At 42.7% G+C, this 27,006-nt stretch overlaps 1 protein-coding gene across 2 annotated transcripts in view; it reads right to left on the reverse strand.

The window, feature by feature from the left end:
* Positions 1-27,006, reverse strand: part of PDE1C (phosphodiesterase 1C, calmodulin-dependent 70kDa) — a 320,002-nt gene that overhangs the window by 195,872 nt on the left and 97,124 nt on the right. Inside the window, exon 1 of one of the 2 annotated variants that reach the window (XM_010562367.1) lies at positions 11,253-11,353. The exons of the other annotated variant lie outside the window; for it this stretch is intronic. Coding sequence (XP_010560669.1) covers positions 11,253-11,353 — 101 coding nt within the window. Of the gene's footprint in view, positions 1-11,252; positions 11,354-27,006 lie in introns of those variants that run through there. 2 annotated transcript variants of the gene reach the window in all.

Below are 27,006 nucleotides of genomic sequence, written 5' to 3' on the forward strand. Positions count from 1 at the left end.
TGCTAGTACGTCTCAAAAAAGGGAGCATATACGCAATCTTTCCTGTGCGTTCTTTAGCTGTATCCTGTTAGTTTCCCTAAGAAAAGACCTTGTGAAAACGAGTCATATCAACAAGGAGTGTACAAGGGAACAGTGCCTCCTGGAATAAGGCAAAGCAGAATTTTGAAGAGCACATATAGGGGCAATAATGACGTATCGTGTATGTTGGAAGCACATAATACTGTTTAGCAGGAATTCCATTCCCCCCGTGGCAAAAAGCTGTTAGACCCTGGAAGAAACAAGCAAATACAGATTAAAAACTTATTTTAATCACTGCTACTATGTAAAACGAACATATTCAGATTCTGCAGGAGCCAAACAGGCAGCTGTCTAGTTTGTTTCATGCAGGGTGGCTCTGTGATTAGTTACAGCATGCACAATGGAGGTGGGGGGTGGGATCATTCTTCATACCCTGGATTAAATATCAAGACAGGAAACATGGACTGGAATTACATCAGACCAGCCGTGTGCGTGAAGTCACTAAACAGATCTGCATCTTGCCCTAAGCTCTAGTAAATCTATCAGACTGTTACTTGTTATTGTTCCCCCTCCAACCCTCCTCCCCCCGAACACAACCCACCCCCTCTGTCTGCTAGTAGACAGCTGGTGTGACGCAGAATTTTAAATCTCATGGTTTTGTGCCAGGGCCTCTCCTGACTTCTGGGTTACAGGCTGAAACACTCAGATTACTGTTGAACAAGCCTGAACATGGGGAGAAAAAATTGCTGCACAAAGATGCAGTGTTCCCTTTCCAAAAGAAGGTTCACTTCCCCATCCTCACCTCTCAACAACCCCCTCCTTCAGCACGCTGGTAGTTTTTAAAAATTATTCAAGCCTTTTAGCAACACTACTTTATGTAGCGAGTCAGGGTTGCTATTGTCCTGACAGTGCCTCCTCATTAATAGACCAATTATTAAATGTCAGTCTTGGGAAAAGGCAACGTTTAAACTTCTCATGAAGAGCCAATGCTCTTTTTCTGGGGTTCCCAGCACTCTGTGTTTCTCCAGGAGCAGCGACATTACAGAGAGAAGTCATCTGAACAATGATGGACCTCCAGGATAGTCAGCACAAGCCTGTTTGCACAGAAAAAGTGGTTTCATGGAGCCTCCTATCCTCAAAATTGCTGGTTGCAGTGAGGTTCAGCACCTTCAGCAGGCTGTCTGCTACTCTGTCAACACAATTTCTGTATTAACTACAACATTTTTCTCTGCAGAGAGTAAAGAAGGTTGCTCATCTTTCCTTCCTCCACCCCCCACCCAGGCATGAATGACACTGGTGTGATGGCACACATCTGGCTCCACCGAATTAGGCAGGAGGGCAGAGGGAAGGAAGAATGGAAGGAGGAGAGGGAGAGAGGCAGCAATACCACTGTCTGCAGCTCAGGAACACTGCCCTGCAGTCTTGGTGTGGGAATTCCTTGCTACAGAGGGGGAAACTTCGGGAGAGGGAACTGGGACGGATGGGTGGGTGGATGGGAACAGGCATTGAGCATGCACACAGAGAATGGAGGAGGCTGTGTGAGATTTCTATTCCTTAAGGCCCTACTCCATGCTGTCACCAGCTGTCTCACAAGCATTTAGATGCCACAGCAACTATGGGGGGGGAGTGGTGTCTTCAGAAGCCTCAGATATAAAGATGTATTTAAATAAGCAAGTCCTGTCCTTTCCACATACTAGATGCCATGGCTGTGACAGCAACTCTAATTCTTAAAAGTTTGGCTGCTGTCAGGGAGGAGCCAAGTCCCCCCCCAACCCAGAAGACAAGCAGACCTGCCTCCATAAGGTAAAGAGCTAATTCAAAATGCAATTTGATGTTTCATAGATTGTGAGGCTAGGTGGGACAATTATGATAATTTACTCCAAGTTATTCAGCAAATTTGCATAACTCAGGAATTTCATTCTTCTCCATTTGCAAGAAGGTATCTTCACTGCAGTCAAGCTACTTAGAAACAGGTCTTCCAGAAATCACTGAGCATTTATACAAAAGCCTTTCTCTGCAAAGCACTTTAAAGATGCTCTCTGTATGACATGAATGACTTCATCTACACATCCAGTCAAACTGCATCCAAATCTGTAGGCTCTCTGTACCTGGAACACTCCCTGGAAGAGTGAGAGGAAAGATGACTGCCCAGACAACATTAATGGGAACACTGGGCGGGAGAATTTTGACTGGTGTTACAACAAGAATGTGGCCAAGATAGAGAAGAAGGTTCCCCCACCCTCTAAAGAAACTAAAGCAATGGCCTCCTGAAGAAAAGACCCTCATTCGCCTGAACAAAGATATGCTCGGAAAGTGACACAGAAGCAGTGTTTTGTGCAGCATTTATAACCAGAGGTGTTGCAGCATCCAGGCTTTCCTTCACTTCAAGGTCCCCCGTTAGAATCCGAGTGAGGCAAAAAAATACTGTGCTACAGATTGGGTGGCATATTCAAGTGCCTTTAAAGGCAGCCCTTGTCCCTGTGATTTTCAGCAAAACTCAAACTCCTAAATGACTTGCATATATGTTGTGCTATGAGCTATTTTCATCTGGAAGTAAATAAATCTAACAAATATTTACATGTAGGGACCTGAAGAACTCACAGAACTCTCTTTCCCCAACACCACCTTTTTTTTTTTTTTTTTAAAGCTTTTAAAGTGCTCTCTGGTTCTCCTCTCCAGCCTTTTTATGAGTCAGTATGCTCTTTTCTAATGATCTCCCAATTCTCCACTCCCAGCCTCAACCCCCACAGCTTCCTCTCCTTTCTTTTTTCAAGCAAATCTGAAAAAAAGAGAGTTCTCCCATCTGACTGTAGCTGTCCCTGCTGCATCAATATGTGTATAGGAGCATATTTAAATTGTGTATTCAGACTCTTTGCTTAGCAGACACCAGTAACTGCTTACTGCTAGTAAATCCCAGAAAACCAGCTGCTCCACAGGAGGCATGGGAGGAAGTGTGATTTGAGCATCGTTTACAGCAACGATCTGAACTGCTCAGCTTTGCAAGGGGGTTTATGCTCCACTTCTGCTCCTTTGCCCTTGGATGCTTGCTGTAGCTTGTGCCATGCACTTTGCAGGGACTCCCTGCTTCCCACAGCTGTAGCTCAAGGGCTCTGTACAGTCTTCGCTGTTAAAAATTGCACAGATCTTATGTTTAATTTGTGTTAATCTTGGTGTTGAAATGAGATTTGCGTGAAGCCAGGATTCGTGCTACAGATGGATATTGTGCAACTTTCTGCCTTGGCTAGGAGCTTTGTGCATGAATAGTATCTGTCCCTAGGAGTGTAAGAAATCACTCCTAAAGTGATGACACAGACCTACTAATAGCCATTCAAAGTGTCACTTTAATAACAAAATGACTCCACAGCTTGACAGATATGGAAGAAAAGCATGAAACTTATCATACATGTCTATATGCATCTTAATAACTAAATTGTCTCCTACATCTCTCTCTCTCTCCAAGAAAGATGACGACAACCCTCTCCCACTGCATGCCTGAGCTCACATGCACTTCTCTACCCAATGTCACCAATTGCTAGGCGTGGCGGTCCTCCCAAAGAAGGCAAGGCAGATGGCTGTGACATGAATTGGACTCCTTGGCAGAGAGACAGCCTTTCAAACCTCTTCTTGACAGCCATGTAGAGCTATGGCTCTCAGAGGGCTCTGCACTCCCATTCTTGGACAGGAAAATAAAAAATCCCTAACATGGACATTACCAATTTTTTAGAGGAATACTGATTCCACTGAAGTCAACCAGCTGAGTTTATTACAACCAGTTTCACCAGAGTTTGAGCTGCACTCAATCTATTGCAAAATTTTAATTCTGGTTTCTTTGTATTTATCATCACGCCTTCAAAATCAATCTGCTTTTCAAATACCCAAGACAACTGCAGACAAATTTTTGCAGAGGCCTGGAGCAGTACCAAGTCTGCTGGAAGAAGGACTATTGCTCAGCTACAATTCAAATGTAAGCACAAAGTTGGCCTTAACACTGTCGGAGAAAATTTTGCACTGTCATGGGGCTAAACAACTTTTCTCAAGCCATCAATCACTTGGAAAACCTAGCTTTTCAAAGAAAACAAACAAAAAAAAAACCCACTCCAAAGACAAGGAACTGGATTCTAACTTCACCCCCGCAAACACATCGGTATCAATGAGGTCGTTCTTTCCAGTATTTACAGCACAGTTCAGGAGATCAAAAACAGCCTTATGAATCCAAACAGGCCCTTCTAGAAAACCTCCGCTTTATCCAAATCCCCAGTGTTTTGAGAGCAATTCACATCTGTAGAGGTACGTTTCACAGCTGCTATAGTGTTTTAATGGGTCAGCCCTAATATGTGAACTTCAGTCTTCCCTCATCTACCAGTCATGATCAAAGTCAGACTGTTTCTAGTATTTTGAAGGGGCTGAAGTGATTTTTTGATGGAACAAGAAAAGACAGTATAGAACATGAAAATCTCACATGAATTGCAGGAAGAAAAAGAAACACACTAAATAAAAATCCTTTCAAGGGCTGAGTTGGGTTTAACATAGTGTTTGAATCCACCAAAAGCTGGCAGATTAGGAGATGAGCTGGCCTCACAGCCTTTAAAACACACACACGCACATGCAGAGTATTTTTCAGTGCTGTCTTCCATCGGGTTTTATTTCTTTCTCTATGGACTCCTATCCCACTGAGACAGTTTTCAAAAAGAATTCCAGAAAGAGACTCTTCATTTCCCTTTGACCCGAGGTTTAAATTCACCTTCCCCAAAATAACTTTTTTCATATCCTTGTTTCCTATGCAGGATTGCAAGCTTTATAGCAGTGATATTTAAAAAGCACTGAATTTAGTATTACAAAGGGAGCCCCCTTCTTATATGACAGACTGTGGTCTTCTTTTTATGACTGCTGAAATAAACAATTGCTTTCTAGGCTGCAGGTATGATTCATTTTTACTACCCCCAGAAGAATAAAAGCTTTTTTATGATTATGGCAAAAACTAGAGAGTGTATATTATTTCTTAGTCAACATTTTAGTATTAAACATGAAGTCTTCTCTCTTTTCTTACCTACAGGACTCCTCTATTGATTTAAGATTCAAATAAAAGTCACTGGGTGGAACAAAGTAACAGAAGGACTGTGGCAAAATATATCAGTTTACTGAATTACTATACCTCCAAACACAGTACTTTTTAATTAACTTTTTCTGAAGTTGCTGTTCTGCTATTTATTAGAATATCTTCTCTCCTCTGTCCATTTTTCAGGCATGAGGTTAGCAGCTGGCAGCACTTCTCCTGTTCCCCTTGCTCCTTCAAAGACCATACTGCAGGAAGTATAAAACAAGCCATTACGGGTTAGTCTAATGGTAAAATTCAGCCCTTCTTCATGCTACAGGAAAAATACTATTATGGATCAACCAGACCCCTACAAACCTTAAAACTAGTTGAGTCATTCATACCCACAGAGTAGCCTACCCAAACTAAGAATCTCTAGGCCACACTGGAGCACTGCTGCCTCCAGCACATACCCAGCACCCACTCACTAACCAGTGAGACCTTTTTAATCCTTCTAGGAATCATGACAACCACAGGAAAAGTGAAATTCAGACCTAAAAGGCCTACAGAGAGGTTTCTTGACACGGTTCTCTGACAAATAATCCCTGTCTATGCTCATTAGGAAAGCCAAATAAGAAACAGGGTGGTAGCAGCTGCATTTAAATATGGTTGAAGGTAGCTCAGTTCTGCTCCCAGGGCAACAGGGCTTCAGTTTAAACCTAGATCCTCAAGAGGTTCAGAAGGGCTGAAACCAAGACCAAAGACAGGCCCCGAGTGCCTCTCTCACCTCTGGAAACAAATTAGCATATTCATATTTTCCACTTAAAAACTAATTTACACATTTCCTAACAAAGTGGTGCTTTCTGAGGGTCTTTTAAAAACTCTAGTATCTGCTGCCAGCTAAAATATTTGGGGACAAAGCCCACTGTGTAGAGCATGCCTCTGGAATTGAAGGGAACTCTCCGTTTTCCTGTTTACAATGGCCACATAAATGAAAACAAAGCAGATCAGGATACTGTCACTGGCAGAACCAGCTGTTCTGTATGTGACATTTTTCAACTAAGGAAACCTAAAAATATCATAGAGCACATACTGATAAGACAGGGAAACAGATAACTGAGCAGTGGCACTCTTAACACTTGCCAGATCATCTCAGTCATGGAGGCTCCATGTTTTCCCACTGAAATCGGTTGCTGCTTCACCATTTACCTCAAGAACAAATATTGATCTTACACAAATGTTTGCACTGGGACATCTTCACTGTCGATAGGATGCACGGTGCTTTGCAGAGGAAACTGAGGATATGCCCTAAGTGCTGAAATATTGTTCCAGATGTTCAGCAAAACCATGAAGTTTTCAAAGACACTGATTTAAATGTGTTTCTATCTTCTTTCCCTATGAGATTCTTAGACCAATTCTACATTGACGGGTTTGAGCAGGAGAGTCCAAAAAATGAGTTCAAAGTCAAGCATCCCATTTGAGTCGCAGTTCAGAGATTGCTGCTGTTTGTAATGTCATCTTCGGCAGCATGAGGAAGTACTACACAGAGAATGAAGGGATTTATTATGTATTTAGCAATTTAACATTATAATCCCAGCTACTGGGAAAAAGCTTAAAGTCCATTTTTTCTCCTCTCTAAGCATTGCAGGGGCACCAGCAGATGCCAGTGATGCTGGCGCTACTGTAATAGCTAGAAACCAAGGTTTTATTTTTGTGTATAAAAGCAACAAAAATCAAACTGAAAGTATCTCCAAACTGGGTCTTCAGCTGCTGTAAATTAGCACATCTCTACTGAACCTAGCAAAGCTCTTTGGATATATGCCTCTGCATTCTTCAATGCCGTCAAACATGACACCTAATCTTAGTGTTGAAAAGGACTTCAGAGTGCTTTCTCTGTTCTTGAGAAATTGGAAGGTAAGTGAAGCCACTTCATGGAGCTTTAAGAGTCCTAACTAGCAGATGGGAGTTCACAGTCCCACAGCTAGGGTTCCAAGTGCTAAAACAAGAACACCCCAACACAGCCACCACTGGTCACACCTCCCTAAAGAAACCATTAGCTTGAAAAGCAACTGTGCAGTCATATTTTGAAATCAGGTCTCCAAGCTCTGCTTCTAACAGTGCCCTGTAATGGGTCCCACCTGATCTTAACCAATACATTTTGCAGAGCAGAAGGTCCTGAGCTTAACAGAGTGAGTTACTAGCAAACATAGGAGAGTGGAGGGCAGACTCATAATGTAACTGCCGTGTCTACAGTGTCCAAGCCTGGAGCTGAATAAGGCAAGTCTGAAAAAGAGATTGCCTTCTGGACAGGATCCATGCAGCATAGAAGACAGAACACAGCAAGAGACTCAAGACCCTTTTTCTGGTAGAAGCAGCTATTGAAAGCCATAAGCAAATAATCAACACATCCTTAAGAAACACAGTTTCTTACAGGCTGAGCTTGTCAGCCTTCATGGGTGAGCACTGCTTGGGAATAAGAAGCAACTGTTCAAAGCCAGGCCCCATGTGAGGAAACAAATGGACATCCCCGCAGCCCAGCAGCAGCCAAGGAACCGAGGAAATCCCCTCCTGAATTAAACACACACTCAGCAGGAGCACATGTATACACCAGCGGTGTGCAGAGGCAGCTGGCAGCCCATCAGCAGCCAGGGAATGAGAATGCATGTATGCTTGTGGGGAAGGGGAGACACAGGGTGGTGGGGAGGCACCACTTGCACCCAACAGCTCTCCTGGGAGGCAGGCAGCCCTCTGGAAGCCAAGAAGGAAACCCCATCCAAGATATCCCTGAAGGGATGTGAAGCTGCTTCAGCCTGAGTCATTTATGATGACAACGAAACTCAGAAGCGGGTCTGTTTCTGGGAGGTCCCTGCTGCAGGGAAAGCTGGTGCATTCCTTCCCCAGGAAGACAGGACCCTGATGGCTGCAAGTCCAGTACATGCAGCTGTTTTGCTGGAGTGAGCTCCTACAAGGAGAAATCTGGAGTAAACCTCTCACTGACGTTCTGGCATGACATAAGAAGAAAGGGCAAAATTGTCAGTTCTCAACTTTCAAGATTTTCCCCAGAGAGCTTCATGTACCTCTAATGGTACCTTTGCCCAGGAAACAGCTTATTCAGCAACCTTCCCTGAAACTTCATTAATAATAAACCACTAAAAGATTCTTTTCTAAGCTGTGATTAAACCTAAATTAATATCTAATAGGTCATGTATAAAAGACACCATTTATTTCATAGATCCCTGGTTCAAGACACCCAAATATTTTGCCACAGATGACTTACTGCCCAGTAAGGCAATTTATCATGCCCCCTTAAACCTGAGAAAACACTATAGGTCCACTGACTTGATTCTCTTAAATTGCTGCACAGAATCATTAAGCCATGAATATGTGTAGGTCAAGTAAAAACATTCCAGTAATGTTATTGCATTAGTATTTTAGCTCATTCTTAAACTGTAAAAGCAAAAAGAATCTGTATATGGCCTAAGGACCATCGCCTCATACTGCTATGCTTACAAAGCAACCAGGCTGTCCTGACCAAGAAACTGCATCTTGGAGAGGTACATATGGGAAAGGAGAAGGAATTCATTCCACTCCACTCCAGAGGCAAATTCAATATCTTGTCTGGCTCTTACAGCAACATATGACTCATGTCGCAACAGACACCTGGCTTCAGCCTCACAAAAACCTGCCCTTTGCACACTGTCCAAAAGACCTCCCTATTCCTTGAAAATACACACCCCATGCCCAAACCTCCAAAGGCCAACCATCCTGCAGGACAGAACTGTACCAGGCACACAGCAAAAAAGCCTTCACCAGACTTGCTTAAGCAGAAAACACACTACATAAGGGGAGTCTGAAAAGAGCCTCAGCTTAACCACCCCTTTGCAACCTTTGGGTTTCCATTCCCTTCAAACCAAGGAGGCTGAGATAGGGGAAAATTAAAAGAGCCCCCTGTCCCACCCCCTGGAAAAGCCAGGTATTGCAAGAGGGCATGAATGTTGGTTTGTCCACTGAGTCACTGTGAGCAAACACAGCAGCTGGCACTGGGCGGGGGGAAGACAGGGAGGAAGGTACCAGAGCTGCCAGGGTGAAGTCCTACCAAGGAGATGTCCAAACCAATGCTGAGCACCTGAGACTGTTTAAATCATCACAGCCCCTCTGGTTTAAGAAATGTTGTCAGGATCAAATTACCTACTGGGTATCTGCCTGCTGCAGACTACAACTCCCTGGGAAGCTTCAGCCAGCCGGGTGCTGTCTCTCGCTACCTGTGTAACACTGCTCTGGTAGCACTGTTGTGCCTTGTAACTAATTCCTGCGTGCTACGGCTGTAGCAGGGGCAGGGGAGAGAGGCATCTTCTCAAGTAGTATTTGATCTCTCCAGGATGAAGCATCTTATTCAAGAGTTAAGTAAGATGTCTGCGCATATCTAATCATTCTTCTTACACATACAGGCATGCATAAAAACTGACAAGAAAAACCATGAAACATGATGCCAAACCTCAGTTTGCAACCAGTTTGTGTGTGTGTGTGTCTGCACGCGCTAAAAGCCACCATAAAATGACTGGGAATGGAAAATCTTCTACAGTCTTTAATTAGACCAGAACACATTTCAGTTTTCATCTTGTGATCAAGAATTCTACAGAAAATCTATCTCCTCTTTAAGCAAAGAAATCTTGAAACTCCGAAGGAGAAAGGATGTGTTTGTTACACACACTGCCAACAGAGAGGGCTACACTGAAAAACAGCCTGAGGTTTAGTTACTACATATTTAGAATAAGTCTTACAGTTTCGCCAAATCTCCAAAAGGTAGAAGAGACCGGACCTTGACGTGTCATATGCAGACAGTGCCTTGTACGAACAGCAGGAGAGATCCTGAACTACAACGCTGCTGAAGAACTGTCTATGAACTTCAGGTGGAATCCGAATCAGCATGCTCCTAAGCTCCTTATTAGATAGAAATTCAAGGACTCCTAATACTACAGCATGGCAGAGACTTGAAAATAAGAGGGTTTGTTTTGTGTGGCTCTTCTATTTGGAAGGCTTACAAGACAGCTGTCATCTACTTTGATTAAGTTCCTTCACAAAACAGGCTTCCTGGAGTGATGCCTTGAAAGAAATACATATTCATGCATGTGTCTTAGACTGCCTGGAGTCCTACAGAAGTTTTGGATATGCTTTACAAAATATGCTGTTGCTGCTCACACAAAATAACACTCAAAGAGGAACTCAAGTTTAACTTGAACCCATTTGTTTTCAGTTATTAGCCTACTCTTTCTACATTTTCTTGCTTCTGCTGTTTCCTAGCCTCCTTGCTCCCCTCCCTCTCCCCTTTCCCTTGAGGGCTGAAATTTTAATAACTCTAACATGTGACACTGAAGAAAAAAACCAAACAGTTCTGCATACAGAGAGGGATGGAGCTTAACATGGTAATGCTCCTCTTCGCCTTGGCCAAAAACTGATGGGCAAATAAATGCTTTGCTGCCAGTAATGGATCTTAATGCTGGTAGACAGTATTTTACATACTGAGAATCTGAAAAAGATGCTGGACATTGACTCTAAATAAGCTACACAAACTCTACGGCCTATAAACTTTTCCTTTTCTGCAGTGCCAAGTTCTTCTTTAAGCACAGGTACTTCTTTTCTACTCGGGAGCCAATGTCCCATCATTTCATGGCAAGTCAGTCTTAATGTATAAATTAGTAAGTACGATCCAATCCATGGAACATGAATTTGCTGCCATTACAAATGCTGTTAGAAATGTTTTCTAATTGTGCCTTCTCTGCCTATTTTGTCCTTATTAACCATGCCAGTGCCAGAAATGGTGTACATTTACAGGGGAAAAAAGTCTTCTGTATGTTGCACCTAAGGGTAAGATTATTGAAAACAGAGGATCCAATTAAGTATCATTCAGGCTATAACAGAACTTTTCTAGTATAGCAGCTAAAGTAATTAGCATCTCAGTAACTGCTTATATCTTACAATACCCTCATTAATGACATTTCTACATTCCCACTGTAACAAGCAGTTCAATTTAAGGAAGAAAATGGATCTTTTGCTAAGATTAAGTCACTGCATTTATGGAGAACAGGTGTGGAAACTCCTGGGAAATTTTGAAGGTACCGGCAAGAAAGGGAAAAGAAAGTGCTACAATAATTTTGACAATGGGAGGAAACAGGAGAAGGATATGAAAAAACATACTACTTACAAGCCTCGGAGCCGAAGCCAGATTTTCTCTATTTGCTCTGGCTGTAGGTATTTCAGAGAGTTGCTCTCAAATTCTTCGATTTCCTTAGTCGGTGACTCCATAGCTGCAGGTTACCGCTTTGGTTAAAGCTCGGCGAGGTCGGATGCTGCCCCCCACACATGCACACGCTCCACCTTTAACGCTGCCCGGGAGCGGCCAACATTTTTGGCAGCCACTTCTCCCCCTCCCCGCGAGTGGGGCGCGTGGGCAGCCCGTGAGCGCTCAGGTGTACGCAGGGGGCAGCTGCGCCAGCATGCCACCATCCTCGGGCTGACCGAGGGGATTAGAGGCTCATCTCCAGATTGCAAACCCACACGGATTTTTTCTTTTTTTCCCTTGCGGTTTTCGTTTGGGGTTTGGCTTTTTTGTTTGGGTTTTTGGGGGGAGAGGGTTGGGGGGGGAGGACCGGGGGGACAATAAGCCAGGGATACAATCAGTAATACCAGCTGAGGGATCTTTCTCAAGGGAGGAGGGGAGGAAAATCCCTTGCTGACAAGTGAGCCGTCTGCACGGGCAGCTGGGGAGTCGGGCGGCTGCGCGGGTCCCAGGGCTGCGCGCTGCCGACGAGGCTGCCCGGCGCCGCACGAGTGGCAGCCCACGGTCCCTCCTGGCTGCTCCCCAGCGAGTCAGCCTTGCTCTCCCCGCCCTGGCATTATTATTTTTTTTTCCCACTTACCGGCAGTGCTGCCGACAGGCTCAAAACCTGACAACTGAGGAAAAAGTCGTCTGTCAGCATAGCCCAGGCACGGCTTCTCTCTCTGCCTCCCTCTCTCCCGCACTCACACAAACACAGGCGCGCGAGGGAGAACAGGCTATTGGAGACAGGCTGGCTCTGATTAAAAACCCAACCAAGCCAAACCTTTTTTTTTTTTTTTTTTTTTAAAAAGGAAGGGTAAATTACAGAAAGTGAGCGGCTCACTCCTGGCAAACAGCCATCTGCTTCATTGCAGTCAGCCTGCTTTCCTGAGAGACTGACACACAGCAGGGGCTGTAAGGCTTCAACTGGGGCAAACCCCACTTTTAAAATAAATAAATCGGTAAAGCACAATTGCCTAACCCCCCCAACACATGGCAGGGGAAGTCCATACACTGAAGAGAGATCCAGCCCAACACATTAGTTACGGATATATCGATGCCTTTCAACAAGAACAACAAACAATACATTAAAGGAGAATACATTATTCATAATGCATGAGGCTTGAAACAGGACCTATGGATCAAATTCAAGAGGTTTGCACAGGGGAGGCTAAAACCCAGTTCTGCAACAGGATGCCTGCCTCCGGCTCCCCTGGGTCACCCCCATACTGACCCCAGGCACAGCAAGGACCAAGATAGAGGGCATCCTTCTCTACACCTGCAGGGCTCCTGCCCTGGACAGGAGGAAGGACAGCATTTCCTTCATTGTATCGACCTGATCAATCACCTCTCCAACTCTGCCAAGACCCCTGCATGCCTCTCTTTAGTTAAGGTTATTGATGTGGTGCTTTCAGCCGAAGCCACTAGAGCAGAGGGAGAATAACTGTCAAAACGTTGTCCTAGCCTTAACACATTTTGTGACATATTGCAAAAGTTGCCTCTTAAGAAGCAGAGCCTGCAATGGAGGAGTTCACCATGTGAGACAAGACAAGCTGTGGTGAAAATAGGCTCGCTGGGGATGACTTCCAACTCCAGTTGTTCCAAGTTCACACAGAAACACTCTGAGTAGCTTGTGGAAACGTGAAGAATACATTTGATTAGCCTAATCAAGCAAGCCCCTGTTTAAAGGACTTAAATCAGTTCTTAGTCATGTAACTTGACTACTTCAATATCCAGCCAGGCAAAGCAAAAACAGACCATCCTGGCCGCACAGAGATTCTCCTACCCCATGGGAAAAAAATAAAATCGCAGATTTATACATCTATAAAAAATACAAAATCAGTGGGGTTTCTCCTTTGGGATCTGTTGTGTGCAAGAGGGCCTATAACTGAGCTCAGGCTCTGAAACTGCGCTGCTGATTTGTGCAACAATTTACCAATTCACTCTCTTGTTTCTGCATATTCAAGAGTGCTTTTCATACACAGGAAAACTAGAAGTCTTGCATCCATTAATGCAAAAGGCAGTTTTCACTGGGAGGGGTAAGCGTTAAAAAAGTGTCTTGAGGTAAAACCACAAATCTTTAAACTTTTCTTCCAAAGTAGAAAAAGTGCGAGCGTTCATTTTAATTCTAGGGAGATTAGACACAGCTCCATAAAGAGTTGTATCGTATTGACAGAAAGAGAACAGCCTGTACTGAATTAAAGCTTACATTATTAGGGTTTTACCAACTTTGTGGCACTTCTGACCTTGTCAGTAAGACAAACCAGTCTTACTGATTCATCAGTAAGACCCAGAAGCTCAGATGCATGTTTCATAGGTGACTGGTAATGATTTCCCTACTCCTTATCTCAGTACCTCCATCTGAGAACCAGCACAGCATTACCACCTACCTATGGGAAGGAGAGCAAGTTCCACTGATGAGGACAAGACTGTAAGAGCAAGGCATTATTGTACTTCATTATTTCTGCATCATTTTGCCAACATACTTACAATACGCATTTGGTATTTGACTTTCCAAATGCAACCCATCCCATTTAAGGAAACCCTTTGCAGCTTTTCGTATTCACTCAACACAGAGATGCTGAGATTTCTATTTTGCTGTAGAAGGCAATTCTCCCTCACCCTTAGCTCCTTAGGTTTTAGATACTAAGAAAAAAACACCTCATATGAAAACCAGAGGCAGGTGTTCAACCCCATGGACACATGGCCTACCACATTTACATAAAGCAGCCAGCAGATCCCTATTTACACTTACTTTTTTCCTGTATACATCTTTCAATTCTATTGCCTGATGCACAAAATTGCATTTTTCCTGCTCAGCTTTCGTCAGGAGCATTTTCCATGAAGTTTCATTTATTACCAGGAATCAGGTATTACCAACATGACACAACCCATACACTTTTTAAATAACATTTTCCCTTGAAACAATAAACATATCAGCTCCAGCTCAAGAAAAAAATGTAAGTCATCAACAATCTGATGCTGGTGTAACCTGTATGTCTGTACCCTACCTGTATATTATCTATTTAACCAGTGACTCATTCTTTTCCTCAGCAATAACCAGCCAGTCGAGATTAGCAGAACACAGGTACTTTTAACCTTCACCATGTTATTATTTACTATGCAAATTATGCATTTAAAATACCAGATAATGCCAGAAAGAATACATACATACTGACAGAAGAGAAAAAGTTACGAAGGAAAGCAAAAAAAAATAATTTTCAGCTGATACCTAAAAGCAAATACAGAGGGATGAGACTAATAATTAAAGGAAAGTTACTATAGACTGCAGAAATATCAGAAAAATTATGAACTAGTGTCATAGTTATGAAGACAGATACACAGGGAAGAGATACTGGGCAGGCAAAGGTAGCAAGGTGGAGAGAAGAAAAAAAGAGAACAATGAGATTGTGTGCCAGGCTAGGACACCTCCACAGACTTGAAGAACTAAACTCATATTGAGTGGATCCTGTTAAAAAGGTGATACAGCAAAACTTCAATATCCATTTGGCCTTCAGTGGCTCATGGCCTTCTGTTTTATTGTATTTTGACCTCCAAGAGCTTTTGAGATCATAAGCTACCGAATACAAGGACTGTGCATTCTGATAGCTAATTGTAAAAACAAATAAAACCAGGAAGTTGAAATGGGCCAAAACAGGAGAACGCAGGCAACAATGCCATTGCACTCAACTGTTGAGGAAACTGAGGGCTGAACCGATATGATGTCACAGCAATGATATTTATAGGAATTATGGGCAGAGATAGGGCTCGCAATGTTTGTAGGAAACAAGGTGATATGCAGAAGAAGAGAGAGCGTTGGCAAGAGCAACACAGGTGTTGGAGCCTGTGGTAGCAAATGGATAGTCTAAAGGTTGCCACGGAGGAATCAGGAACGTGTCTGAGGATGCTGCTTCTGCCATAGGCAAACATTTTTACAGTCGTGACACTCAGCTGATGGAAGTTGAGACAAAGACACCAATTTATCTACTTACTGCAGGCAGAGATGGCACTGACAAGAGAGTTGCTGAAGACACAAGGTGGCTTCCTGCCCTGTTTGATTTAGTGTTGTGACACAATTTGGGGCTGGGGTAGGAGAGAGGTCCCTAATGAGATCCCACACAGCAGCACCACTGTGCTAACAAAATAAAAGAAGCTATTAGCAAGAGTCTCTTCCCTTCAGTCTCCTTGACCTTTCCATTTGGTTTTGTATAGAAGATGACTAAAAAAAGAGTAATTTGGGGCTTCCTAGAAATAAAGTTTCCTTCCTTCTTTAACAAAATTTTACAGTACAGTAACTCTTTTTTTTTCCTCCCATGATAACAGAAACTCCAATAATTAATTAGAGGCAATGAGGAATTCCCAGCAGCTGAAGCAGCATGAGGATCCTACCTGCTACCTGGGTCTGTTGCACCACAGACACTTAGCACCTCAGGCAGTCTGGTCACCTGTGCACTGGAGAAGTTCACCTCGTCCTTGCGATGACATTCAACCAGATGACTGCAGTGCCAGGTCCGGGTGGGCTCTCTGTACTTCATGCTGATTTTCAGAAAGCTGGTTGTTTAATGAACGTTATCCTTCCCATTGCTAGGTGCTAAATTATATCAGCTGTCGCTTCAAGCAGTTTAAATCCTTGCCTAGGAGTAGTTCTTAAGGAGTTACCCAGGTATAGCACTGCTGCAACTGTTAACCATCTTCAGCTCTCTGCAGTTGAATGAGATCCTCAAAAATAACCAGCAAGCAGCTAAGTCAAGCTGGGACATATTCAAGGAAAAGAGACAAGTTATGAGGGGTAAAAGCATGACTAATTCCCCATATGGCCCTCTTTCCTCTTGTGCGTTACAAAGGACGATGCAGTATGTTTGCTCTAGGAACCTCTTTTGACTGATACAAAGAACTGTGCGAGCAGCCATAGTAAGCAGTTTTCTGACAAGAGCGAAGACGCCCATATGAGCTTGGGGCACGCTATCTGCTTATGCTCCTCCTGCAGTGACAATGGAATACATTATTCTTTACTGCCTGTACTACTTCCCATTACACTGATACCCACTGCTGAACAGCTAGTGTGCTGCACGTGTCACTGCCTTTCGGTGGTGAATAAAGCAGCTACAAAACGCAATGTCTTTCCTTCCACCCATTTGATTTTAAGGTACAGATGGAGTAACAGGGAAAAATAGGAATACAGGGTATTGGTATCACCAAGTTTGAGCACAAGTTTGGGACTCCCTTGCTTGTTTAAGTCCTGTCAGTCTGATTTTGTGATAGGTGCCAGCAAGACAGCAAACAGCAGGACAGTCACTGTAGTTGTAAAATGTTACAAACTTGTCCCATAAGTATCTGCCATGAATACGTATCATCTTGCTTGCCTTGACCTAAACTGATGGCTCACCTCATGGTGAGCAAGAGAAGCTTCCAAAAGGATGAAGTTTATAGGCTAAGCAAGCAGCACTGCCTCAGCTCTCACACTTGTGTTGCTGCATAGAGGCAACGAGACGCAGGCACACAGTGATTCCAGCTCCAATAGGCAGGAATGGCACCGTCTGGTTCACTCCATTTAAACCGCTTGACTACCATGACCATTATTTGACAGACACACTAATGGATTAGCCATGTCTTCAAAGCAGAGGAGAGCTCAGGTGATCAAAAGCCCACTTGCCTGTCAGAGACATCTGTTGCCCAGCCTCCGGCAGGTAAAGGCCACGCTGGGAGTGCAGACAAGGCTGTGTATGCAGCACTGCACGCCCCGACAGCTGGAGCAGCACTGCACAAACCTTAATCCACTGTGCTGCACCCAAGCACCTCCCCAAGCTGTCCCTCAGGAGATGCAAGAGGGATTCAGGACACTGCTGCTGCCTTCAAACAAGGTCTAGCCCACGGGAGAGACTGGATTTCCCTCTGTTGCTCTGTTACCTGGCATGAGGTCCAGGGCAAGAGGACTCCTTCCTGAGCCCTGGAAGCAGCTTTCTCGCCTCCTCCACTCGCCTGTGGAAGAGCAGCCAGGACACCCGCCCCAGACAGCTTTTGCATGCTCCCTTCCTAGGGCACTAGGTCAGCTCTGTCAGTAACAGCAAAGGATGAAGAGCAACACAGAGGTCCCAGGCAGGCCAAACAAGCCCTACGTCTGCCTCCTCCTTTATCACAGCACATAGATTTGGGCAAATGGGAGCTTCGCTCTCTTTACCCCCCCTTCCTCAGTCCAGGACCATGCTTGCATTCATGCTAAAAGCCTCCTGATTGAGCCCTGTGCAGGAAGGATCATAATTACAGGTTATTCTCCTTCCTTACTAAGTGCACTGTTCTGCAGGACTGCTGATGCAGGAGGATGCTGCCGACACACAGCAAAGAGGTGTTAAAAGGCCGCTGAGGAGGGTAGTGTCCACAATGCACCTCCATGAGGGCAGGCATCACTGCAAAACAGACAAAATACCAGGTGTGCAGGAGTAGGTCTGCCTTTCTCAGGGTGGTGCTACGGGTATTTCATACATGGGTGCACGGCAGAATGGTCAGAGCCACCTCTGACATACCACGTGGCTGTAAACTAGGCCCTGTCCTCAGATTAAACTCCACAACAACTTTCCTTAAAGGCACCTACAGTTCCTTTCTTGTATTTTTTAAGCAAAGACTAGAAAAAGAGTGGGAAAGTTCAGAGTCCTCCTTGCAGAGTTCACCAGAGCTAAGTGGCTATAGCAACAACATTTAAAAGGCCCACTGAAATGTATCCAAAAATGCTTCCAAGGCAGCAGCCTGTCTGACAGAAAGAGCACTCCAGTCAGCACGAGCAAACTGGAGCGATAATTTCAAACAGCAAGATTTCTGAAGTCTTTGCTGAACTGCAGCAAAACCAGCTAAGCTACCCCATGCTGAAGGGGTAGTATGAGGCGCTGGAAGCGTGCTGAAACGTTGCCTATTGCTATTCCTACATATTGCCTGTGTGAACATGCATTTTCTCCCATCAATTAATCTGATTTGACAGAATGAAAGCCTCAAGCGTTATAACAAGTTCTATAATTAGTATGACTACAATGTATTCATATGTCTGTCCATGCATAAATAATCCAGAATATATTTTATTCTCTTACCACTAATGCCTCCAACCAAAATTGCAGCAGAGTATTTGTCTTTGCTTGCATTATTGCACATCTGAGTCTGGATCTCTGAACTTCAGTTATGGCAAACACTGTGATGAGTCTGCCAGTACTACATTGCAAAATAATATGCTAATACTATATTCAAACAGTTTGTAAAACACTGGCACTTCTGCTAATTCTGCTAATGCCAAAATAAAATGGGCAGATTTTGCGCAGTCTTTATCCTAGTAGGAAAAAAGTTTCTTCCTCATTTTCAGTTAAGAACAAATTTTGTTTGTTTGTTTGGGAGGGGCTTAGGAGGAGAGAGAGGGGATCAGCTGTATCATTGAATTGCATTTATCCTATTTATTCTTCACATTGAAATATAAGAGAGTGATTGGGAAATATTTAGACGTTGCAGCTGACTTGTATGCATTTATGAAAAAAAATCAGAATTACAGCACTCTGTCCTAAGCAAAACATAACTTCAGAATGTTGAACTCTGAGAAAGGTAACCACTGTGCTAAGTGTATGAAGTTAATAAAAAAAATCATGAGACTCAGTGAATAAATCAGACAATTCATCTAAGAGCATAATTAACTCTGTCACACTTCTCTAGAAAATAGACAGTAGTGAACAGAATTATTTGTACCTGATTCAGCTTTTGGCTGCTGAAAAAGCATTAATATTCACCTAAATATTAAGCATTTTTGATAGCAAGAAACTGTCATCAAAGCATAGATGTCTCTGTCCCATTTAGTCAAGAACATTATAAGGTGCTAAGCCTAGTGAATCTGCTCTAAAGAGTCATAATTCAATCATATATTATTCCAGTGTGAACAAGCAATGTATCTGTTAGCATCTGGACTTACACTGGTATGAATGAGGTACATTGGTTTCAGGTTTTTGTTGCAATTTCACTTTCTAGTTCTATTAAACTAGATGAAGTACTTCTCAAACTGTAGTTTGCAAGTGAAATTTAATCTCTTTTTTTCTGCCTAAAATTAGATTTTAGGGCCTGATGGTAACTGACTCACACTGTAGCTGCGAAGCCATTAATACCACCGTGAGGGTTGGAAGACAAGGCTGCAAGGGTTAAAGCTAGCCAAGGAGTAGCAATCTAAGAGATGCTAACTGCCTTTAATTACAAGCAATCACCCAGTTCCCTCAGGGCTGGGGAACTGTGATTTCTGCTGCATCCAGTACTTCGGGATAGTTTTAGCTTCTCTGTCCAGAAGGAACACAGATGCAGCTGACCCAGGGAATGCTGCACTTTCAAAAAGTTTCAAAAACAGTGAACTACATATATCTATATATAGATATATCTAAAGATAATATATTAACATTACTGGTGCATTCCCTGCATCCTAACAATGTGTTCAGTCTCAGCCTGGCACCAGGACTAGGCATACTATGGAGAATTTCAAGCAGGAGTTTTAGGGGAAGGCAAATTTTAGCTTTTCCTCTAAGAAAATGAACAACAACAAAAAAAATCTAAAAAAGGGACAGTAAAATCATCAGCACAAAAAAAATGCAACTGATGAAGTTGGTGGAAAAGGTGCTGTTCATTTAAACTTTTGAGTCAAGTGAATCAAGCTGACAGTTTTGATTAAAAGCTCTGGTGACTGGCAAGAAATTCTCTGTCAAATACCATCAACTAATATTGCCACCAAGACAAGTGCATACCTCTTTTGCAGTCTGATCTTTTTGACCCCGAGTTGTTCAGTTTCTGTGAAGGCAGATGTAAGAAAACTTGCAGAAACCTTCTTCAACTTGGGAGGCTTACCAAAATGAGAAAATTTCCATGCTGATGACACTTGAAGTTATTACTTAAACCATGGCATTGCAATAGCTCCATAAAAATCCCTATTGCACTCACTCAGAGCATTGCAAATTTGACAAAAGCACTGTCACTCTTGAAGGGCATTTTAAAAAGTCTATTTTTCTCTAATGACCTCCACAGTGCTAGAGAGCCTTAAAACCGATATTACTATACATGACAGTTTAGGAAGGAGGCATGAGAGGAGTGATGGTTAAGGGAAGACAAGCTTTATAAAATGCTTTGCAAAAAAGAATGAGGAGAGCTTGAAAACTCAGCTGTGAAAAGTCTTGGCAAAAGAGGTGAGATGTGAGTAGTAGTCCAAGCAATTAATTACTTAAAAGAAATATCTAATTAGAGGATTAAACAAGAACTGGCTTTCTCATTTTTTCCTTTTTCACCAGCAAACACCCAATGAGGACAAAGTAGACCATTTTGAGGACCTGAAGCCTCTATAAAACTTTCTCAGAGTTTCTTCAGATGCAAAGGGATTGAATAAATACTGAAGTTTATTCAAAACAAGAACAAAGTTGTCTCAAAGGGCTTTTTTTAATCACTACTTACACATTTGACAGGTGGAAGTGGGAGGTTTTTCACTTGTCTGTCTCTCATACACAAAGTACACTTTATTACACAGGCCAATGCCGCCCCCTGTACCATGAAAGTGCTACATTGGATCCTATACTCGACATAGACAAATTACAAAGAGTGAAGACAGAAATTATTGTGCATCCTATATTATCCCTTGTGGAGTTAGGAAACAAATCTATGACTATCATGGAATATCTGTGTACATACCATTGAATTTTATCAACTTAAAAGTATGGAAGTCATTTATAAACCAGACCTCTACTTTTTCCTCCTTTTTGTTTTTTGGGGGTTAAAATCTGCCCAGCTGCTGCACAGAGGGAAGATTCTCCAGGTGCTTTTTTGGACTACCACTGCTTTTTGATGCCAGGGAGCCCAAGTGCTATTCCTTCTCTTCTCCTCATCCACTGTCTCCTGGGGGACATAGGCAGTCACCTCTGATCATTCCACTTGCCTTTGCTGGCAGAGTCAGTCAAATCAGGGCTATTTACCTAACCAGCTCTGGCAGACTGCAGACCAAGTGACAAACGTTAGCTTTGGGACCTTATGTAAATCCCCTTCCACCCCAAAACCCCCAATTAAATGAATATTTCCCTTATTTATCCATGGATAACATGCATTGGACATGGGTGGAAGTGGAAGCAGAAAGTGGAAACAAAATGCAAAACCATACTGCAAAATGCAAGACCATACTGCTCTGAAACCAGGGAGCCCAGAACATCATCATCAGAGAAATGTCTGCCTGGTAGCAGGGATCTACAACACACAGGGACCTTTTGCTGAAGTGATTCACAGAGTAGAAGCTCATTAGTCTGATCTCAGCAGTGTGCCAGGCGTCACAGCTCAGAAGAAACAATGATTAAAGAAAAGGGAAGTAGAATAAAAAGCAACATCTATTTACCACATTGGATCATGGCTGATTAACCTGGTCTCCTTCCTCCCGAATCCATTTCCTGTGATCACACAAATGTGGTAGATCTAACATATTTGGAGTTTACAAAGGTCTCAGTTTCAATGTTCTGAAAAAATGGGCACTGGAACAGAGAATTGCAATGTGAGCTGGGACATGACTAAAGGCAAGATGAGGATGTGGGGTAAATTAGCCTTCACAGGACTCTCCACTGCCACAGCTAGCCTGTCTCCCGACTTGTCCTTGCTCATGCAAACCCTAAGGGATCAGCTGCTTCAACAGACCAAAAGGAAGGCTAAAAAGGATTGCAATTGCTCTCTGTAGTTATCAGAGGTAAACACCAGGGAAAAAAAACCAACAGACCTTTTAAAGGAACAATCTTGCCACAAGAGTAAATGGAAATAAACTGGCCCTGAATACAACTTTGAAGCTGGAAGATTTCTAACCACCAGAGCACTGAGCTTCTGCAAAAGCCTCTCAACTGGTACAGCACAAATGAAAAATTCCACCTCCCTTATTTGGAGATGAAGGTTCCCCAGCTTATGCAGCGGTTATACACAACACAGCAGGCTAGACCCAGTGACGTATGCTGAATCCTGTGCCCTGCAGAAGTTCCTGCTTCTGCACAGAGAGGTCTTGGGCTGACACCCACAGGGGAGGACAACCACCTCAGGGCAACCCACTCTCCAGAGAGGAAAAAAATAAGGTAACAGGGGGTTTCCTTTGGGAGGAGGAGAGGCAAGAAATTAGTATATTTTTATTCAGTACAAATGGCGCTCTACTTCACAGGAGAGGCTGCTCCAAAGCTTTAAAAGTTGTTCCTCAAAGACCACTCCTTCTCAGCTTCAACAGCTAGGCTCCCCTGAACAGCTTAAGGGCTTTGGGGCTTCCTCCCTTCTCAAGTTGTCTTCTACTAGAAAGAGGAAAGGCCTGCCCTCAAAACCTGAAGCACCTTCTCCCTGTGACAAAAATAAGGGTTTTGTGAGCCTGCAGGTCGGTTTAGGCACTTCACTGCAATGACATGCTGCCCATCCTCCGTAGCTGCAATTAGCCTTTCTGCCACAATCGATTCCTATCATGCTTAAAGCCAGTAATGTTTATAATAAACACAAAAATTACAGAAAAATGTCATAGCAAGAAAATGTATATATATGGATGTAGCTGTGCGGACTCCAGAGAATTCCCAGATAAAGAGGTTCACCACACCAGGGAAACAGTATTGCAGAATGGTTTGTCACAAGAAAGGTTTGAGGTGGCCCCCTTCCCTAGGCAGGTAACTAGCATCCACACCTCAGGATGCACAGGGCAGAAGGTTCAAAGGCAGATCATACCCTCCCTCCTGCTGCTGTGAAACTAAATCCTTCTTGTCTGCTGGAAGAGCAGAGGATGGCAGCTCCTTTGACCACAAGGTTTCACAGGCACGTGCCCATTCAAGCAAAATGTGCTAAGGGATTTGATCATCACTGCCAGCTTGTATTCAGAGAGATTACACAAGGGTTAGTACTGCTGTTCCCTCTTTTCATTATCATGTTGTACAGAAAAGTATCCTAAACCAGACCAACTAACATAGATGGTGCAAAGAACATGAATACATATGAAACCCTGAACACTGCAAATCACAAACACAGGAAAGAAAAATACTTTCTTGTTAGCAAGATATTTACAGTCTCCCTTTTGCCTTTTGTTTACTACCTTCTCAATGCTGCGGTCCACATTCTGAAGAGAAACCCACTGACTTGAAGATGAAATCCTTACACTGCTACACTTTCAATGGATGTTTTAAAGCGTGCAGCATTTTAGCTAAAAATCATAGTATTTCTCCTGCATCTACAAGGACTGTTTTTCAAATTGACTTTCCAAAGCCCTGCTAGAAGAGATCACAAAGAGTTTACAAGCTACACTTCCTAGCTAAGCTACACTTAGCATTCACCACTACCTTGTGGCATTTCACTGGCAACATCAGAAGTTATCAACAGCTAAAAATCTACTAAGTGATACTTCAAAATAAATCCTGCACTAGAAGAACACGTGATATTCCTAAAATCCTCACTTAAGCTAATTCCTGCAATTCTCATTTAAATTATATCCATTGATCAGCAACTTCTTGCTCACACTCTCATCTAACCTGTTTCACCATTGCCACTGCACATTACCACAACCTTGGCCACCAGTGGATGGATTTAAGAATAAATTGAAGTACTGAAGACAGACAACAACAGCACAGCAGGTCAGTGGAATGATTGCCACAACAGTTCCCACATACAGCATTTGACTGGTGCCTGGGAAGGATGAGGGAGCAAATCATCCCCAAGAGAATCACCATCACTAATCTCCCTCTCATGGCTTGTTGCTAAAGTTTTGATTTGGCAAAGGGTACTGCCCAGACTCCTTCCTTACAGGCCTGCGCTCAACCATTTTTGCTCACTTTCAGTGTCTGTGTCACTCTTCACCTGCATGTCCAAAGCAGTAAAAAATATGTAGAAACCTCTCAGCCAAATCCTATGCAAGAACTTCCAGAACAGCAACTATGAGTGACCTCCCCAGACATCTGAGCTTCAGCTTCATCATGCTGGTCTACCACAAGAAAATCGGTGTACTTTCACATATTGACAAAGAGTTATGTCTGCGATGTAGCAGGAACAGGTGAACTTATATAAAGGGAAAAATGGCAGGCCATGTTTTGAAGGGCTCTTGGGTACAATCACTACATCTCTGATATGAAATGATTTTGGAGCTTTCCACAAGTGGCTTGTGAAATTACTTATCTAGGTCACACCTGAGAGAAGTTTAAACAGTGCCACAGCATAAAAAATATTACCGTGGAGAGGCATTTTAATAATAAAGACAACCACAATTAAATCACTTCAGATCAAGAAGCTATTATGCTATTGTCCTTTAGGAACAGATCTGTCTTTGCCAGAGCAATGAGTTGTATGCCCTTCCTTCAGATAAATATAATGCAGTGTCATAAATCCTTCAAACTGCATCTTAATACAACCTGTGCAGACCAAAGACGTATCTACTAGCTTCATTCATGCCTTAAAGTATTCCCCCATCACCTGCTACCTTGATTTTTTAAAGATATGCTCAGCAGCAATCAGTTCACTCGTCAGTATTTGATTTATATGTATGAAGCATCTGCCACCATAATAACTCAGTCCGGAGCACTTCCTAAAAGAATTACTATTGCTTTTGGATTCCCATGGCTTTAAATGTTTATCGAGTCTCAAATTATCATTTTTCTATATGTCAGTTGTGACCATCTGGACAGAAGCTAAAATTACACCTGTGTGCATGCATATGCATGTGTGTTTGAGTACAAGCTTGAGACTAGACACAAGAATGTAAGGTAAAAAAGGCAAGGACCAAAAGTTTAAAAAGAACCAGTATAAAGAGTGCACAGACAGCCCTAAGCAACTCTGTTACATACCAATAATTTGAGAAAACTTTTAGCTGTGTGATTATATCCATTTCCATACTGCACCATACAGACCCCGCACTGCACACTGAGGTCTTTTCCTATGGACTCTTCAGGGGTATTCATCTCTTTTCATATTAGACTGCTCAGCTTAGCAACCAGAGCAGAGAAGGTCTATAGCGGTACAAGGCCTGGAAATAAGAGTCTTACAATAATGATTTGGTTTAATTTCCAGACATTTGCTCAAACACACATGATACTGGTATCAGGAAAGAGGGAAGTTGGATATGGCATTTCTTTTTCATGCAGCATCCCATTTTCACTATTGTTCCCTCTACCGTGAAGCACTTCTGTCTCCAGCACCAGCATGAAGCAGTATTATTCTCCTGTACTTTGCTCAAGTGGTCTTTGTGTTGATATTTTTTGGCTAAATGTGTATTCTGAACAGGGTATTGGGAGCATATTACACACAGATACTGCAAATACTGCATTTTAATGGTAAGTGATAAATATGCTGCCATAAGGGAACTGCCACCCCTGAGTATGTAAGTGTGATTTGGGGCCTGTTGTGCAATAAAACAGTGCTTAGATTTGGCTGTCTGTAATGCATCTACTGTAAAAACACAAAATATTAATAAACCTCCTTGTGGACCTTGGCAGAAACTGGATTCAGCATAATTTCATGCTGCATGAAATCTCAGTCTATTTGTAAGTGCTAAACAAATTCTGTGCAGTATTTAAAACCTTAATTCACAATTAAATTGCCCTAATCTGCTCAAAGCCCAATGAATGTATTGCAAACCCATGAAGTGGCTCAGATATGCAGTCAGGATCAGTTATTGTCACTCATTTCAAAGCAGTACCTTCTCCAGTGACTCTTTCATGGCATTGATTTATAGCTATCCAAAGGCTCCTAGAAGTCATTTCTTGTCTATATGTTTGGCCAAAAAGAAGAGGAAACTCCCTCTTTTCACGAGCTCTGACTTCATTCTAGCAGCTCCACACTCCATTATAATGTGTCCTGAAATGGATGCAGCAAAAGAGTCTGAGCAATTCTAACTCACACGACCTGACAAATTGTGACTCATGCTTTTAATCAGAGCCAAGAAACAACATTTTGCTGCAACATTTCATCTTGCAAGTGTGCTAAGAGAAACAGAGGAAGGGGAAGGCTTTTTCTGTTTTCAGTTGAAAATAGGTTACATAAGCACGCAGAGGACGAATTGTGTACAAATAATTATTAGAATTGATGGTATCTGCTGTTCTGATTTATTCTGAGATTAGTGTCTGAGTAAATTGTAGAGATCAAAAGTTATGGCTTAAAGAGAGGAAGGGATGGAGGGAAGGAAAGAAGGGAAGCACAAAGCACTTTGTGAACCCAAAATAGTAAACAGTAGGGCATGCCACACCTGACACCAAAAAACCCTCCCAGTTTCTGCAGAAACATGGGAGAATTAGTACTTTTTTGGTTTATTTGCTAATATTCCAGTGACTAGTTCAAGAAATTTAATGTACTACATTTCAGTTAAGTATTTGCAGGTGTAATTTCCCAATATATATTTGACTGCATTTTCACGTGCCAGTGTAAGATTGCTACCAAAGCAGGTGCTTGTAGTAGGATTGGGCTGGTTATTTCCTCATGTTGGGCCAAACAAATAGGTTTTTTGTCTATGTATTAACAGGCTCAAAATCGTAACAAGTAGCCCAGTTTTGTAAGATGTAAAGTCCCTCTGATTTTAATTACACAATTATGTTAATACAAAAGAAGGCAACAAAATTATTTAACTTAAACTTCGGTTTACCCTTTGCATTTTTTTGCATATTAGTTTTAATCCTACTTC

This window comes from Haliaeetus leucocephalus, unplaced genomic scaffold (assembly GCF_000737465.1).
Source record: "Haliaeetus leucocephalus isolate CR32 unplaced genomic scaffold, Haliaeetus_leucocephalus-4.0 Scaffold159, whole genome shotgun sequence".
NCBI lineage: Eukaryota > Metazoa > Chordata > Aves > Accipitriformes > Accipitridae > Haliaeetus > Haliaeetus leucocephalus.